General features: G+C 40.4%; 1 protein-coding gene across 2 annotated transcripts in view; it reads left to right on the top strand.

Annotated features, from left to right (window-relative positions):
• LOC137628795 (serine protease 45-like) overlaps positions 1-12,500 on the top strand; it is a 19,706-nt gene that overhangs the window by 6,457 nt on the left and 749 nt on the right. For both annotated transcript variants that reach the window (XM_068360014.1, XM_068360015.1), the window contains exons 4-6: positions 2,795-2,912; positions 7,407-7,525; positions 8,313-12,500. The exon at positions 8,313-12,500 is cut by the window's right edge and continues 749 nt beyond it. In XM_068360014.1, coding sequence (XP_068216115.1) covers positions 2,795-2,912; positions 7,407-7,525; positions 8,313-8,495 — 420 coding nt within the window. In that variant the 3' untranslated portion in view covers positions 8,496-12,500. The remainder of the gene's footprint in view (positions 1-2,794; positions 2,913-7,406; positions 7,526-8,312) is intronic.

Here is a 12,500-nt window from a genome sequence, read left to right as displayed (position 1 = left end):
TTCGACTAAAAATCCCGAATTTCCCCTAAAAATCTATGATTCATTCGATGTAAAACTCAGGAATTTCACCTAAAGATCTTTGATTCATTCGATGTAAAATTCCCGAATTTCACCTAAAAATCTTTGATTCATTCGACGCATAATTCCCGAATTTCACCTAAAAATCTATGATTCATTCGACGTAAAATTCCCGAATTTCACCTAAAAATCTTTGATTCATTCGACGTATAATTCCCGAATTTTCCCTAAAAATCTATGATTCATTCGACGTAAAATTCCCGAATTTCACCTAAAAATCTTTGATTCATTCGACGTAAAATTCCCGAATTTCACCGAAAAATCTTTTGATTCTTTCGACGTAAAATTCCCGAATTTCACCTAAAAATCTTTGATTCATTCGACGTAAAATTCACGAATTTCCCATAAAAATCTTTGCTTCATTTGACGTAAAATTCCCGAATTTCCCATAAAAATCTTTACGCCTTTGATTCATTCGACGTTCGGATTCTTATTGCAACGACTCGAAATAGTCCCTCTTCTTACGCAGCTCTCGATCTGCGACGCGTCTGTTGAATCTCCAACACCACGAAGTTAATCCCACCAGGGAAAGTTGGAGCTTGAAGTTAGGACTTGCATTCAGCAGTCTCTCCCCTCATCAAGTACGGGGTTTGTTGCCTTGTTTGCCTTCGTTGTGTATACTCGCTGGATAGGCTGAATCCAAGATATGCTGAATCCAAGGAGCTGGGATCCGACAGGCTTCGACAAACCGGGATCCAAGACCTTGGTTCCATCTGGAACAGAATCCCACACGAACGCCCTCTCTCTCTCTCTCTCTCTCTCTCTCTCTCTCTCTCTCTCTCTCTCTCTCTCTCCTCTCTCTTCCAAGGCTTAAGTAGGGCAATTAGTAGCTGGATCAATTGGCACATCCGTGTTTGATCTAAGAACAGGACGAGGAAAGGAGTAGTGGTGTCATATTTTGTTCAAATGCTATTCAGCCCTGACCTAAGTAGTAAATTGGGTATGTAGTTTTTAGTTAATTGTTATGGATTTAAGCTGGAGAGAGAGAGAGAGAGAGAGAGAGAGAGAGAGAGAGAGAGAGAGAGAGAGAGAGAGAGAGAGAGAGAGAGAGTATGACTGATCAGTGCTCCATCAGAAGCGCATACCCTCACATCATTTATTAAAAAAAAAAGAGAGAGAGAGAAAAAATAAAAAGAGAGAGAGAGAGAGAGAGAGAGAAAGAGAGAGAGAGAGAGAGAGAGTATGACTGATCAGTGCTCCATCAGAAGCGCATACCCTCACATCATTTATTAAAAAAAAAAGAGAGAGAGTATGACTGATCAGTGCTCCATCAGAAGCGCATACCCTCACATCATTTATTAAAAAAAAGAGAGAGAGAGAGAGAGAGAGAGAGAGAGAGAGAGAGAGAGAGAGAGAGTATGACTGATCAGTGCTCCATCAGAAGCGCATACCCTCACATCATTTATTAAAAAAGAGAGAGAGAGAGAGAGAGAGAGAGAGAGAGAGAGAGAGAGAGAGAGAGAGAGAGAGAGAGAGAGAGAGAGAGAGAGAGATAGAGAGACTGGACGAGGAAATGCTCAATTTGAAATTCTCTTCAATCGTCGCTTCTTTTGTTTCTGGTCAAATATTAATATATTGGCTGTGCCATAAATCATTTTAATAAAGGTAGAATGTTATTCAAGTAATTCACTAGAGATTGAGGTATTATTAACCATAACAATGTGAAAAAATTAAATTTTAAGAAGGGAAATACTTTTATAGTTTGCAAATGACGAACAGATATGGATATTGATGTCTGTTGCATAAATAAAAAATAGTTTTACTTTGAAGTATTAACTGAATTTGAATCCCTTATGTTTATTTTTTCTCTTCGGAATCCTGAATTTAAAAACTTATCTGATCTCTCGAATTGGCCGATAAATTATTACCTGCCGAATATTATAAAACACAAGATTAAGCATCAGATTTCTTCCTCATTTGAAATTGAAATCGCACGAGATTTACAATTTATTGGGCCATATTTAACGCCATTAAGGATTAGATGAATGTTATTTAAGGCTGAAAACCAGTTGATGACAATAAAATAACCCTTAGAATCAAGATTAAAAACAATTAGTTTTCTATTTTTATTAAACTCTTAAAAAGATACTGACCAAAAAGGAGTCAAACTTACAAATAAACATACTTAAAAGATTGTATTGATGGCTGTCCAGATTGATTGATTGACTGATTTGGAGTTTTCTGGCATCCTGACATCGAATGGCTGTCCAGTGAAGATCTATATAGAGAAGAGAGAAATTACTTATATGAGTATGATCCATTTAAAAAATGTTAGTTGCACCCATTTTACCAACAGACAAACTCACACAAGATATAGATTTCTTAATCACATGCATTTTATGCTATTAGTAGGCTGAAAGCTTACCAAATAAAAGATTATATTAAATAATGGAAAGCTAGGTATATGTTTGAGTATGAAAAAAAAACATGGTTGTATAGCTTTAGTATTTTAGTGAAACCAGGAGTAATAACAATTGCATATCAAAGTACAACAGTACTGTATAATCATGTGTACATGAAAACTGAAATCCAAGAAGTGATTATAATACTACCGATACCTATAACTCCAAACCTCATAGAATTCAGTGGAATGCAGCAGTATTGATAGTAAATTCTAAAGAAGTGGTATTAAACATGTTTATGAATTAAATAACTCAAAAAGAATCAAATAAGTTAATTTTTTCTTCACTCCCTGATAATGTCATTCTCTTCACAGTTGGCGGACGCAGAAGTTGAACTCAGTGATTACGTACGTCCAGCATGTCTAGGATCCCATGGAAACATCGACCTGTTGGCCAAGAGGAAGTGTCGCAGCCTGGGTTGGGGAGCCCGACGTAAGTATCCTCCTTCGGGTATTTTGGAGCAAGTACTTCTGATAAGTGACCCTGCCCTTGACGTTTCCTCTCGGACCCACCCGATAAGTGACCCTGTCCTCATCTCGAACCCTTGCAAAAATTGACGCTGCCCCTGACCTCTCCTCTTGGACCCACCCAATAGGTCACCTGCTCTTGACCTTTCTCAGACCCGCCTAATAAGAGACCCTGCCCTTGACCTCTCCTCTTTATCCCTCCCGATATGTGACCTTGCTCTTGACCTTTCTCAAACCCACCTAATAAGAGACCCTGCCCTTGACCTCTCCTCTTTAACCTTCCCGATAAGTGACCCTGCCCTTGACGTCTCCTTTCGAACCCTTCCGACAAGTGATCTCGATAAGTGTTCCAACCTTTGACCTCTCATCTACGACCCTCCCAATAAGTGATGCTATTTTTGACCTCTCCTCTAAGACCCTCCCAATAAGTGACGCTATCTTTGACCTCTCCTCTAGGACCCTCCCAATAAGTGACGCTGTCCTTGATGTCTCCTTTAGGACCCTCCCAATAAGTGACGCTTCCCTTGACCTCTCCTTTCCGACCCTTCCAATAAGTAACCCTGTCCTTGGCCTTTCCTCTCGAACGCTCCCGATAAGTGACCCTGCCCTTAATCTCTACTCTCGCACCCTCTCAATAAAGGACCCTGCCCTTGAGCTCTCCTAAGGACCCTACTCTTGACCTCTCCTTTACGACCCTACCCTTGACTTTTCCTCTAGGACCCTGCCCTTAACCTCTCCTTTAAGACCCTCCCAATAAGTGACCCTGGCCTGGACCTCTCCTCTCGTACCCTCTCTATAAGTGACCCTGCCCTGGACCTCTCCTCTCGTACCCTCTCTATAAGTGACCCTGCCCGTGATCTCTACTCTCGCACCCTCTCAATAAAAGACCCTGTCCTTGAGCTCTCCTAGGGACCCTACTCTTGACCTCTCCTCTACGACCCTACCCTTGACTTTTCCTCTAGGACCCTGCCCTTAACCTCTCCTCTACGACCCTACCCTTGACTTTTCCTCTAGGACCCTGCCCTTAACCTCTCCTTTAAGACCCTCCCAATAAGTGACTCTGCCCTGGACCTCTCCTCTCGTACCCTCTCTATAAGTGACCCTGCTCTGGACCTGTCCTCTCGTACCCTCTCTATATGTGACCCTGCCCTGGACTTCTCCTCTCGTACCCTCTCTATAAGTGACCCTGCCCTGGACTTCTCCTCTCGTACCCTCTCTATAAGTGACTCTGCCCTGGACCTCTCCTCTCGTACCCTCTCTATAAGTGACTCTGCCCTGGACCTCTCCTCTCGTACCCTCTCTATAAGTGACTCTGCCCTGGACCTCTCCTCTCGTACCCTCTCTATAAGTGACTCTGCCCTGGACCTCTCCTCTCGTACCCTCTCTATAAGGGACTCTGCCCTGGACCTCTCCTCTCGTACCCTCTCTATAAGTGACCCTGCCCTGGACCTCTCCTCTCGTACCCTCTCTATAAGTGACTCTGCCCTGGACCTCTCCTCTCGTACCCTCTCTATAAGTGACCCTGGCCTGGACCTCTCCTCTCGTACCCTCTCTATAAGTGACTCTGCCCTGGACCTCTCCTCTCGTACCCTCTCTATAAGTGACCCTGCCCTGGACCTCTCCTCTCGTACCCTCTCTATAAGTCACCCTGCCCTGGACCTCTCCTCTCGTACCCTCTCTATAAGTCACCCTGCCCTGGACCTCTCCTCTCGTACCCTCTCTATAAGTGACCCTGCCCTGGACCTCTCCTCTCGTACCCTCTCTATAAGTCACCCTGCCCTGGACCTCTCCTCTCGTACCCTCTCTATAAGTCACCCTGCCCTGGACCTCTCCTCTCGTACCCTCTCTATAAGTCACCCTGCCCTGGACCTCTCCTCTCGTACCCTCTCTATAAGTCACCCTGCCCTGGACCTCTCCTCTCGTACCCTCTCTATAAGTCACCCTGCCCTGGACCTCTCCTCTCGTACCCTCTCTATAAGTCACCCTGCCCTGGACCTCTCCTCTCGTACCCTCTCTATAAGTCACCCTGCCCTGGACCTCTCCTCTCGTACCCTCTCTATAAGTCACCCTGCCCTGGACCTCTCCTCTCGTACCCTCTCTATAAGTCACCCTGCCCTGGACCTCTCCTCTCGTACCCTCTCTATAAGTCACCCTGCCCTGGACCTCTCCTCTCGTACCCTCTCTATAAGTCACCCTGCCCTGGACCTCTCCTCTCGTACCCTCTCTATAAGTCACCCTGCCCTGGACCTCTCCTCTCGTACCCTCTCTATAAGTCACCCTGCCCTGGACCTCTCCTCTCGTACCCTCTCTATAAGTCACCCTGCCCTGGACCTCTCCTCTCGTACCCTCTCTATAAGTCACCCTGCCCTGGACCTCTCCTCTCGTACCCTCTCTATAAGTGACCCTGCCCTGGACCTCTCCTCTCGTACCCTCTCTATAAGTCACCCTGCCCTGGACCTCTCCTCTCGTACCCTCTCTATAAGTGACCCTGCCCTGGACCTCTCCTCTCGTACCCTCTCTATAAGTCACCCTGCCCTGGACCTCTCCTCTCGTACCCTCTCTATAAGTGACCCTGCCCTGGACCTCTCCTCTCGTACCCTCTCTATAAGTCACCCTGCCCTGGACCTCTCCTCTCGTACCCTCTCTATAAGTGACTCTGCCCTGGACCTCTCCTCTCGTACCCTCTCTATAAGTGACTCTGCCCTGGACCTCTCCTCTCGTACCCTCTCTATAAGTGACCCTGCCCTGGACCTCTCCTCTCGTACCCTCTCTATAAGTGACCCTGCCCTGGACCTCTCCTCTCGTACCCTCTCTATAAGTGACCCTGCCCTGGACCTCTCCTCTCGTACCCTCTCTATAAGTGACCCTGCCCTGGACCTCTCCTCTCGTACCCTCTCTATAAGTGACTCTGCCCTGGACCTCTCCTCTCGTACCCTCTCTATAAGTGACCCTGCCCTGGACCTCTCCTCTCGTACCCTCTCTATAAGTCACCCTGCCCTGGACCTCTCCTCTCGTACCCTCTCTATAAGTCACCCTGCCCTGGACCTCTCCTCTCGTACCCTCTCTATAAGTCACCCTGCCCTGGACCTCTCCTCTCGTACCCTCTCTATAAGTGACCCTGCCCTGGACCTCTCCTCTCGTACCCTCTCTATAAGTGACCCTGCCCTGGACCTCTCCTCTCGTACCCTCTCTATAAGTGACCCTGCCCTGGACCTCTCCTCTCGTACCCTCTCTATAAGTGACCCTGCCCTGGACCTCTCCTCTCGTACCCTCTCTATAAGTGACTCTGCCCTGGACCTCTCCTCTCGTACCCTCTCTATAAGTGACCCTGCCCTGGACCTCTCCTCTCGTACCCTCTCTATAAGTGACCCTGCCCTGGACCTCTCCTCTCGTACCCTCTCTATAAGTGACTCTGCCCTGGACCTCTCCTCTCGTACCCTCTCTATAAGTCACCCTGCCCTGGACCTCTCCTCTCGTACCCTCTCTATAAGTCACCCTGCCCTGGACCTCTCCTCTCGTACCCTCTCTATAAGTGACCCTGCTCTGGACCTGTCCTCTCGTACCCTCTCTATATGTGACCCTGCCCTGGACCTCTCCTCTCGTACCCTCTCTATAAGTGACCCTGCCCTTAATCTCTACTCTCGAACTTCATCCCCTCTGCCGATGACCTTCAGATGGTAATTCTATATCTCTCCTCCTCCTTACCCACGACCTTCCGAGACGACCATTAAACACAATTTGGTTGTTATGATGTTTCCCTAAATTACAGAGCATTGGGAGTTCTCCGACTGTTACAGAAGATGGAACTCTTTTCTTTCCTACCTAATTCTTTACTTTCTTCCCTACTTTGGTTACTTCTTTAAAGATATAAGCTTGCCTCCGAGTTAAGGAAAATATCCATAAAGGCCTATTTCCTTTTTATAGGATAGATTAGCAATTTTACGAGGAAATATGTCTTACGTAAGCAACTTATCCGTGCTTATGAAAGAACATTCCCAGATACTACAAAGTTTTTCTATTCTTCTGGGGAAAAATGTCCTTTAGAACTTTGGCGAGATTAAAGCATCTTATTCCGTTTTTATTTATTATAAGAAAGATTATCAGACCTTAGAAATTGCATGAGTGTATTTCGTAAGTTTTTGAAAATTAACTTTGCAATTTCATAAATTCAAAATATTAAATTTCCTTTTACCAAAGTCCTAAATAATTAATATCTTAGTTATTATTTCGACTATAAAATTCACTATTATTATTATTATTATTATTATTATTATTATTATTATTATTATTATTATTATTATTATTATTATTATTAAGTCTGCAGGGACTGGTGGCTTTTAGTGTGGGGTTTTGGGTTGCATCCAGCTTCCTTGGGAATCCATCACTTTCCTCAATGTATTATTATTATTATTATTATTATTATTATTATTATTATTATTATTATTATTTTCTCACACAGGCGATCCCCTGGTGGAGTTATCAGTAAAGGTTGTTAACAAAGACGCTTGCCAGCGAATAGATGGGCCCAAAGGAAACACTATTTGTGCACAACAGACAGACAGAACAGACAGATGTCTTGTAAGTATTGAGATATTTTCTTTGTTTTCCAAGAGTTGAATTTGTAAATAATGATTTATCTACAGTTTTCTAGTTTTATATTGTTTTCCAAAAGTTAACTTTGTAAATAACGATTTATCTACAGTTTTTTTTTTATTTTCTTCATTGAGATTCAAATTTATAAATAATGATTTATCTACAGTTTTCTTATTTTGTTCTGTGAGAGTTCAAATTAAAAATAAGGATTTATCTAGTTTTCTTATTTTCTTCATGAGTTCAATTTATAAATAATGATTTATCTACATTTTTTTTTTCTCGGAGAGTCAAATTTATAAATATTGATTTATCTACAGTTTTCTTATTGTCTTCTCTAAGTCAAATTTATAAATGTTGATTTATCTACAGTTTTCTTATTTTCTTCTCTGAGAGTTCAATTTATAAATAATTATTTATATAGTTTTCTTATTTTCTTCATTGAGTGTCAAATTTTTGAATAATGATTGATCTACAATTTTCCTATTTTCTTCTCTGAGAGTTCAATTTATAGAAAATTATTTATCTAGTTTTTCTTATTTTCTTCATTGAGTCAAATTTATAAAATATGATTTAGCTACAGTTTTCATATTTTATTCTCTGAGTCAAATTTATAATCAATGATTTATTTACATTTTTCTTAGTTTGTTTTCTGAGAATTCAATTTATGAAAAATTATTTATCTAGGTTTTTTTCTTAGTTTTTCCGAGAATTTTAAACTCGCTCCATCAAATCTATGAATAACAATCCCCACTTTTTTTTTTTACCATCACAGCTTGCAGAACAAAGCGGAGCTGGTCTCCTTTGCGAGTGGGCAGGACGCTGGGAGATCGTGGGCGTCGCATCAGCGCCTACAGGCTGCACTGAAGGATTACGCCCACGCCTCTACGACGACATCACGCCCAACACCGTCAGGTGGATCAAGAAGACGATCGCGGCGTTCCAGAGAGGGTCGTAACCTCTCTTTCCTAGGATTCAAACCATCATCATATTTTCCTCATTAGGAAGAAGGAATTCTACACATATTTCACATGGAGGTCCTCAGAAAAAAATTATATATTCAAGAAAAAAAAATTGCAACAAAAAATACACCGATCTCCAGAAGGCAACATTCCTTCGGTTTATTTCTCCTGTGTGTGTGTGTGTGTGCGTTTGGTTTGTTATCATGAAGATGACACGCACAAGAAGCCTTTCCTATTAATCCCCCCCCCCCACCCACACCCCTCTCCCCCCTTCCAAACTTTAAATGTAGAAAAACTCTTTAATGTGAACAATGAACTGCTGCTGCTGGCGGTGTCATAATTCAAATGCTATTTGAATATAAATGACTATTATCAACTGATCCTTTTACACATCCACTTTCTCTCTCTCTCGTGTCTTCCCGATTCATTTTATTTTCTGGTCTTAAAACAACCATATCAAATACATATCTCACTAATGGTAGTTATCATTTTGGTATCACAAATTATATTTTGAAGAGATTTTATTGTTGGTTTTATGTAGAGATTTTAAGAGAAATAAAAGAGAGTTTAAATCAGGTGTCAGCGAGTGCTTTAAGACTCGCCCGACTGTCTGAATTTATTGAAGTGTTGTATAAAAGAGGAAATGTTACGTTTCGCAAAATGGCACAATTAAATGTTTATTCCCCTACGATAGGAAGCCCCCCATTATCCCCAGTATTAAGAAATCAGCCATTTTTATTAGGTATAAAAAAAAACAAAAGATAACTGCCAAATTATCCGATAGATTTTTAACCAATATTCAAACCAAACTGGTAGAAATGGGCCCACATATTTTACTGTGTCGTGCATAGAACTAGATTAGGCGATAGAAAAAGAGGGGGGAAAAGACCCCCTCAATCCTGTGTTTCCTCCAAGCTTGTGATTGGTGTACATAAAGCAAGTCTTAAATTGCACACTCGTTTGCAATCATTTGGACGTGTCTTTTTTTTTTTTTTTTTTTTCACGGCAGCTGAAGAAGCGACCGTCGCATATAGTGCGTATGTTAGTTCGCCCTTCGGAGGCAAGAGTGACGTATGTGTGTGTACGTGTGTATGTATGCTATCTCGCTCCCACGAATGCATGGGCAGTGCATTATACGCTCAGTGCATTGCTGAAATCCTAAGAGCTACTTCTGCTGGTGGTTCCATGTTTATATGTGCTTTTTAAAAAAAGAGTGTGACAACTATGTCTGTTGATTCCTTCTTTGCCCCCCATGAATATGAAGAAGAAAGAAAAGTTCAATTATCTTCAAAGTTTAACTCTATATATACGATTAGCATGACATTTGCATTCAACTCTTGCGGAGGCATTCTTGGTTCAACAGGGCGTAGTTGCTCGCAACTATCTATCGATAGATGTTGTCAAAGAGTAAAAGAGTTTTAGCCTTCTCTATCTATCTATTTTTAAGTTGCTGGTCCTTTGATGTGCGAGCCAAAATACGGTTGCAGAGTAATTTTTATAATTTCACAATGACCTGTTGTAAAGAAACACATAACGAAAACCGTAGGAGTTTAAACAAAACAAAAAAATGTAAAGGTGTTTCTATGCTCTGTATGGTCTGATTACTTTAGCGCTAAAAATATCTGGCGTTAATTTGGAAAATCACGTGGGTAATTGTCAACATCGAAATGGCGGCTGGGTTTGATAGATATATAACGGAAAAAAATATATCCTTTTCGAATTTCTTGTGATTAAGAGGAAATACGGAATAGAACAAAAAGAAAATATGCACTGCTTTATATTGGATAATAATATACATTCTTTACATATTGATTTAATATGTATACTCTAATAGATGAAATTGTACTTTTGCGAATATTTATCAACAAAAGATATTTCCGATGCGTTAGTAAAAGTGAAAATGTATATTCTAATACATAAAATTAAACTTTTGCGAATATTTATTAACAAATAATATTCCTGATGCGTTAGTAAAAATGAAAATTACCTGCATACCAAAGATTTGTTAGCGCCAAAATATTGCTTTTCTTATAAATCTTTTAACTATGACAGAATTCTTTCCTTGAAAATGTCCGTTTGAAAATAATAGTCGATGTATTTAGGATAAAGTTTGATTGTTATGAACGATTAGAACTACAGGATCCGTTATACAGTAATTCTGAGGTCTGCAAATATCTCTTTAATGACAGTAGGTCCTCATCCTGCAACTATTCGACTTACGAACATTCACCATACGAGTATTCAACTTACGAACATTCGGAGATACGAACATAAATCAAAGCGAAATTATACATATCAGATATTGCATCAAAAGTTTATATAGTGTAATAAGATAGACAAATACTGTTATCAAACAATATTATATCATTTAATACAGTAATCAAAATGACATTTAGGTAAATTCAACTTGCAAAGAGCTTCTTGGAACGTATTATTAATTTTTTAAGTTGAGGACTTTCTGTAATTATTTCTTCGGTATTTATGAAGCTGTGATAAAGGAAAGATGCACGCTGATTTATGTACACAGACATCGAGTTAATTTAGATAAGAAGAAAATGGAAATAAAATATATTTTTTTGTTTTTTGACGAATATGTTCTTGAAAAGGATTACAAAGCAGTCTCTAATTAATTAACTTCAAACGACCTAGCTGCTAAAATTATAACTTCATCGAATTAAACCTAATACAGAAAGCATAAGGAATAGATTCAGTATTATAAAAAACGAAAACATCCCTTGAACCTTTGGCCTAATTTTCATGATATAAGAAATGTATAGGCCTAAGCATCATACTGAGCCATGAGCACTCAACAGATGTAGGAAATGATAGGTAGGACCCATTGAAGGTATAAAAAAATTACCTCTTCGAGGTAAAAATGCCTCTTTGGAATAGGACTTAACTAGTCTATACTGCTAGGTGGAATTGTTTTATATGTGTTAGTAGGGGGGCAGGAAACCGGCCGGTATGTTCCACAATCCTTGATTCAAAACAAGTATGTATGTGTGTGTGTGTGTGTGGTGGAATTCTCCTTTGCCTGAATTGATTCTTAAACCCTGTCCACACGATCGAGCATGCCCGACGGGCAAACAGTGATACCAGACCACAATAGTTAATAAGAATGAGGGTTAATGACGTCAGAAGCAGGAAAACCACAGATAGGGATCTGGCATCATACAGTGTTGCCAGATCCCTGCCTTTAGTTAACCGCTTCCGATGTCATCAACCCTCATTTTCACTAACGATTGTGGCCTGGTATCACTGTTTGCCCGTCGGGCATGCTCGATCGTGTGGACAGGGCTTTTATAAAGTGGAATTACTATGGCCAAGGGGATCCTGCCCCGGGAAAATAAAAAAAAAAATACTTTATGTAATGTGGCAGTTAAATGTGATGCATAAAATAAATATTTTTGTTGAACTTCTGAATGCATTTATTTATCAAGATATATGTAACATATTTTCATAGACTAAGTCAATCCGCAGGGTGGAACATGCAGTTGTCTGGTGGTTAAGGAAATTGCTTTGGAAATTTGGAGAATCGGGACAATAGCTTTTTTATGTTTGTGGTTTGTTTACATAAAAATAAAATGTCCTTTATGTGAGATTTATGTGTTTGCGTGTATTACTGTACGATTTTTTAAAAAAACACTGTACTGTGTGGTATTTTTTACTGTACCCTTGTCTCGTGTGTTATTACATTTTATATTTTCATGATACTGTATAATGGAAAGCTGATAGGACAAGTACGTGTTGTATGGATGTAGTAATACGACTCGGGGAAAATATATATACAAATGTAATGTGTATCGAAGAGATCTAATTTGTTTTTAATCTTCTTGAACAGCTAAACTTAGATTCCAGAAACAGAAGCTTTGCTGACCAAGGACAACAAAAGAGGATTGAAAAAATATGATTGAAATTATAAAAATGTTTGAATTTATAAAAATGTTTGACTTTATAAAAATGTTTGAATTTATAAAAATGTTTGAATTTATAAAAATGTT

The sequence above is a fragment of the Palaemon carinicauda genome, chromosome 36 (genome assembly GCF_036898095.1).
Source record: "Palaemon carinicauda isolate YSFRI2023 chromosome 36, ASM3689809v2, whole genome shotgun sequence".
Lineage (NCBI taxonomy): Eukaryota > Metazoa > Arthropoda > Malacostraca > Decapoda > Palaemonidae > Palaemon > Palaemon carinicauda.
The sequence above is the reverse complement of the archived record's forward strand: the minus strand, read 5'-3'. Positions and strand labels throughout refer to the sequence as shown.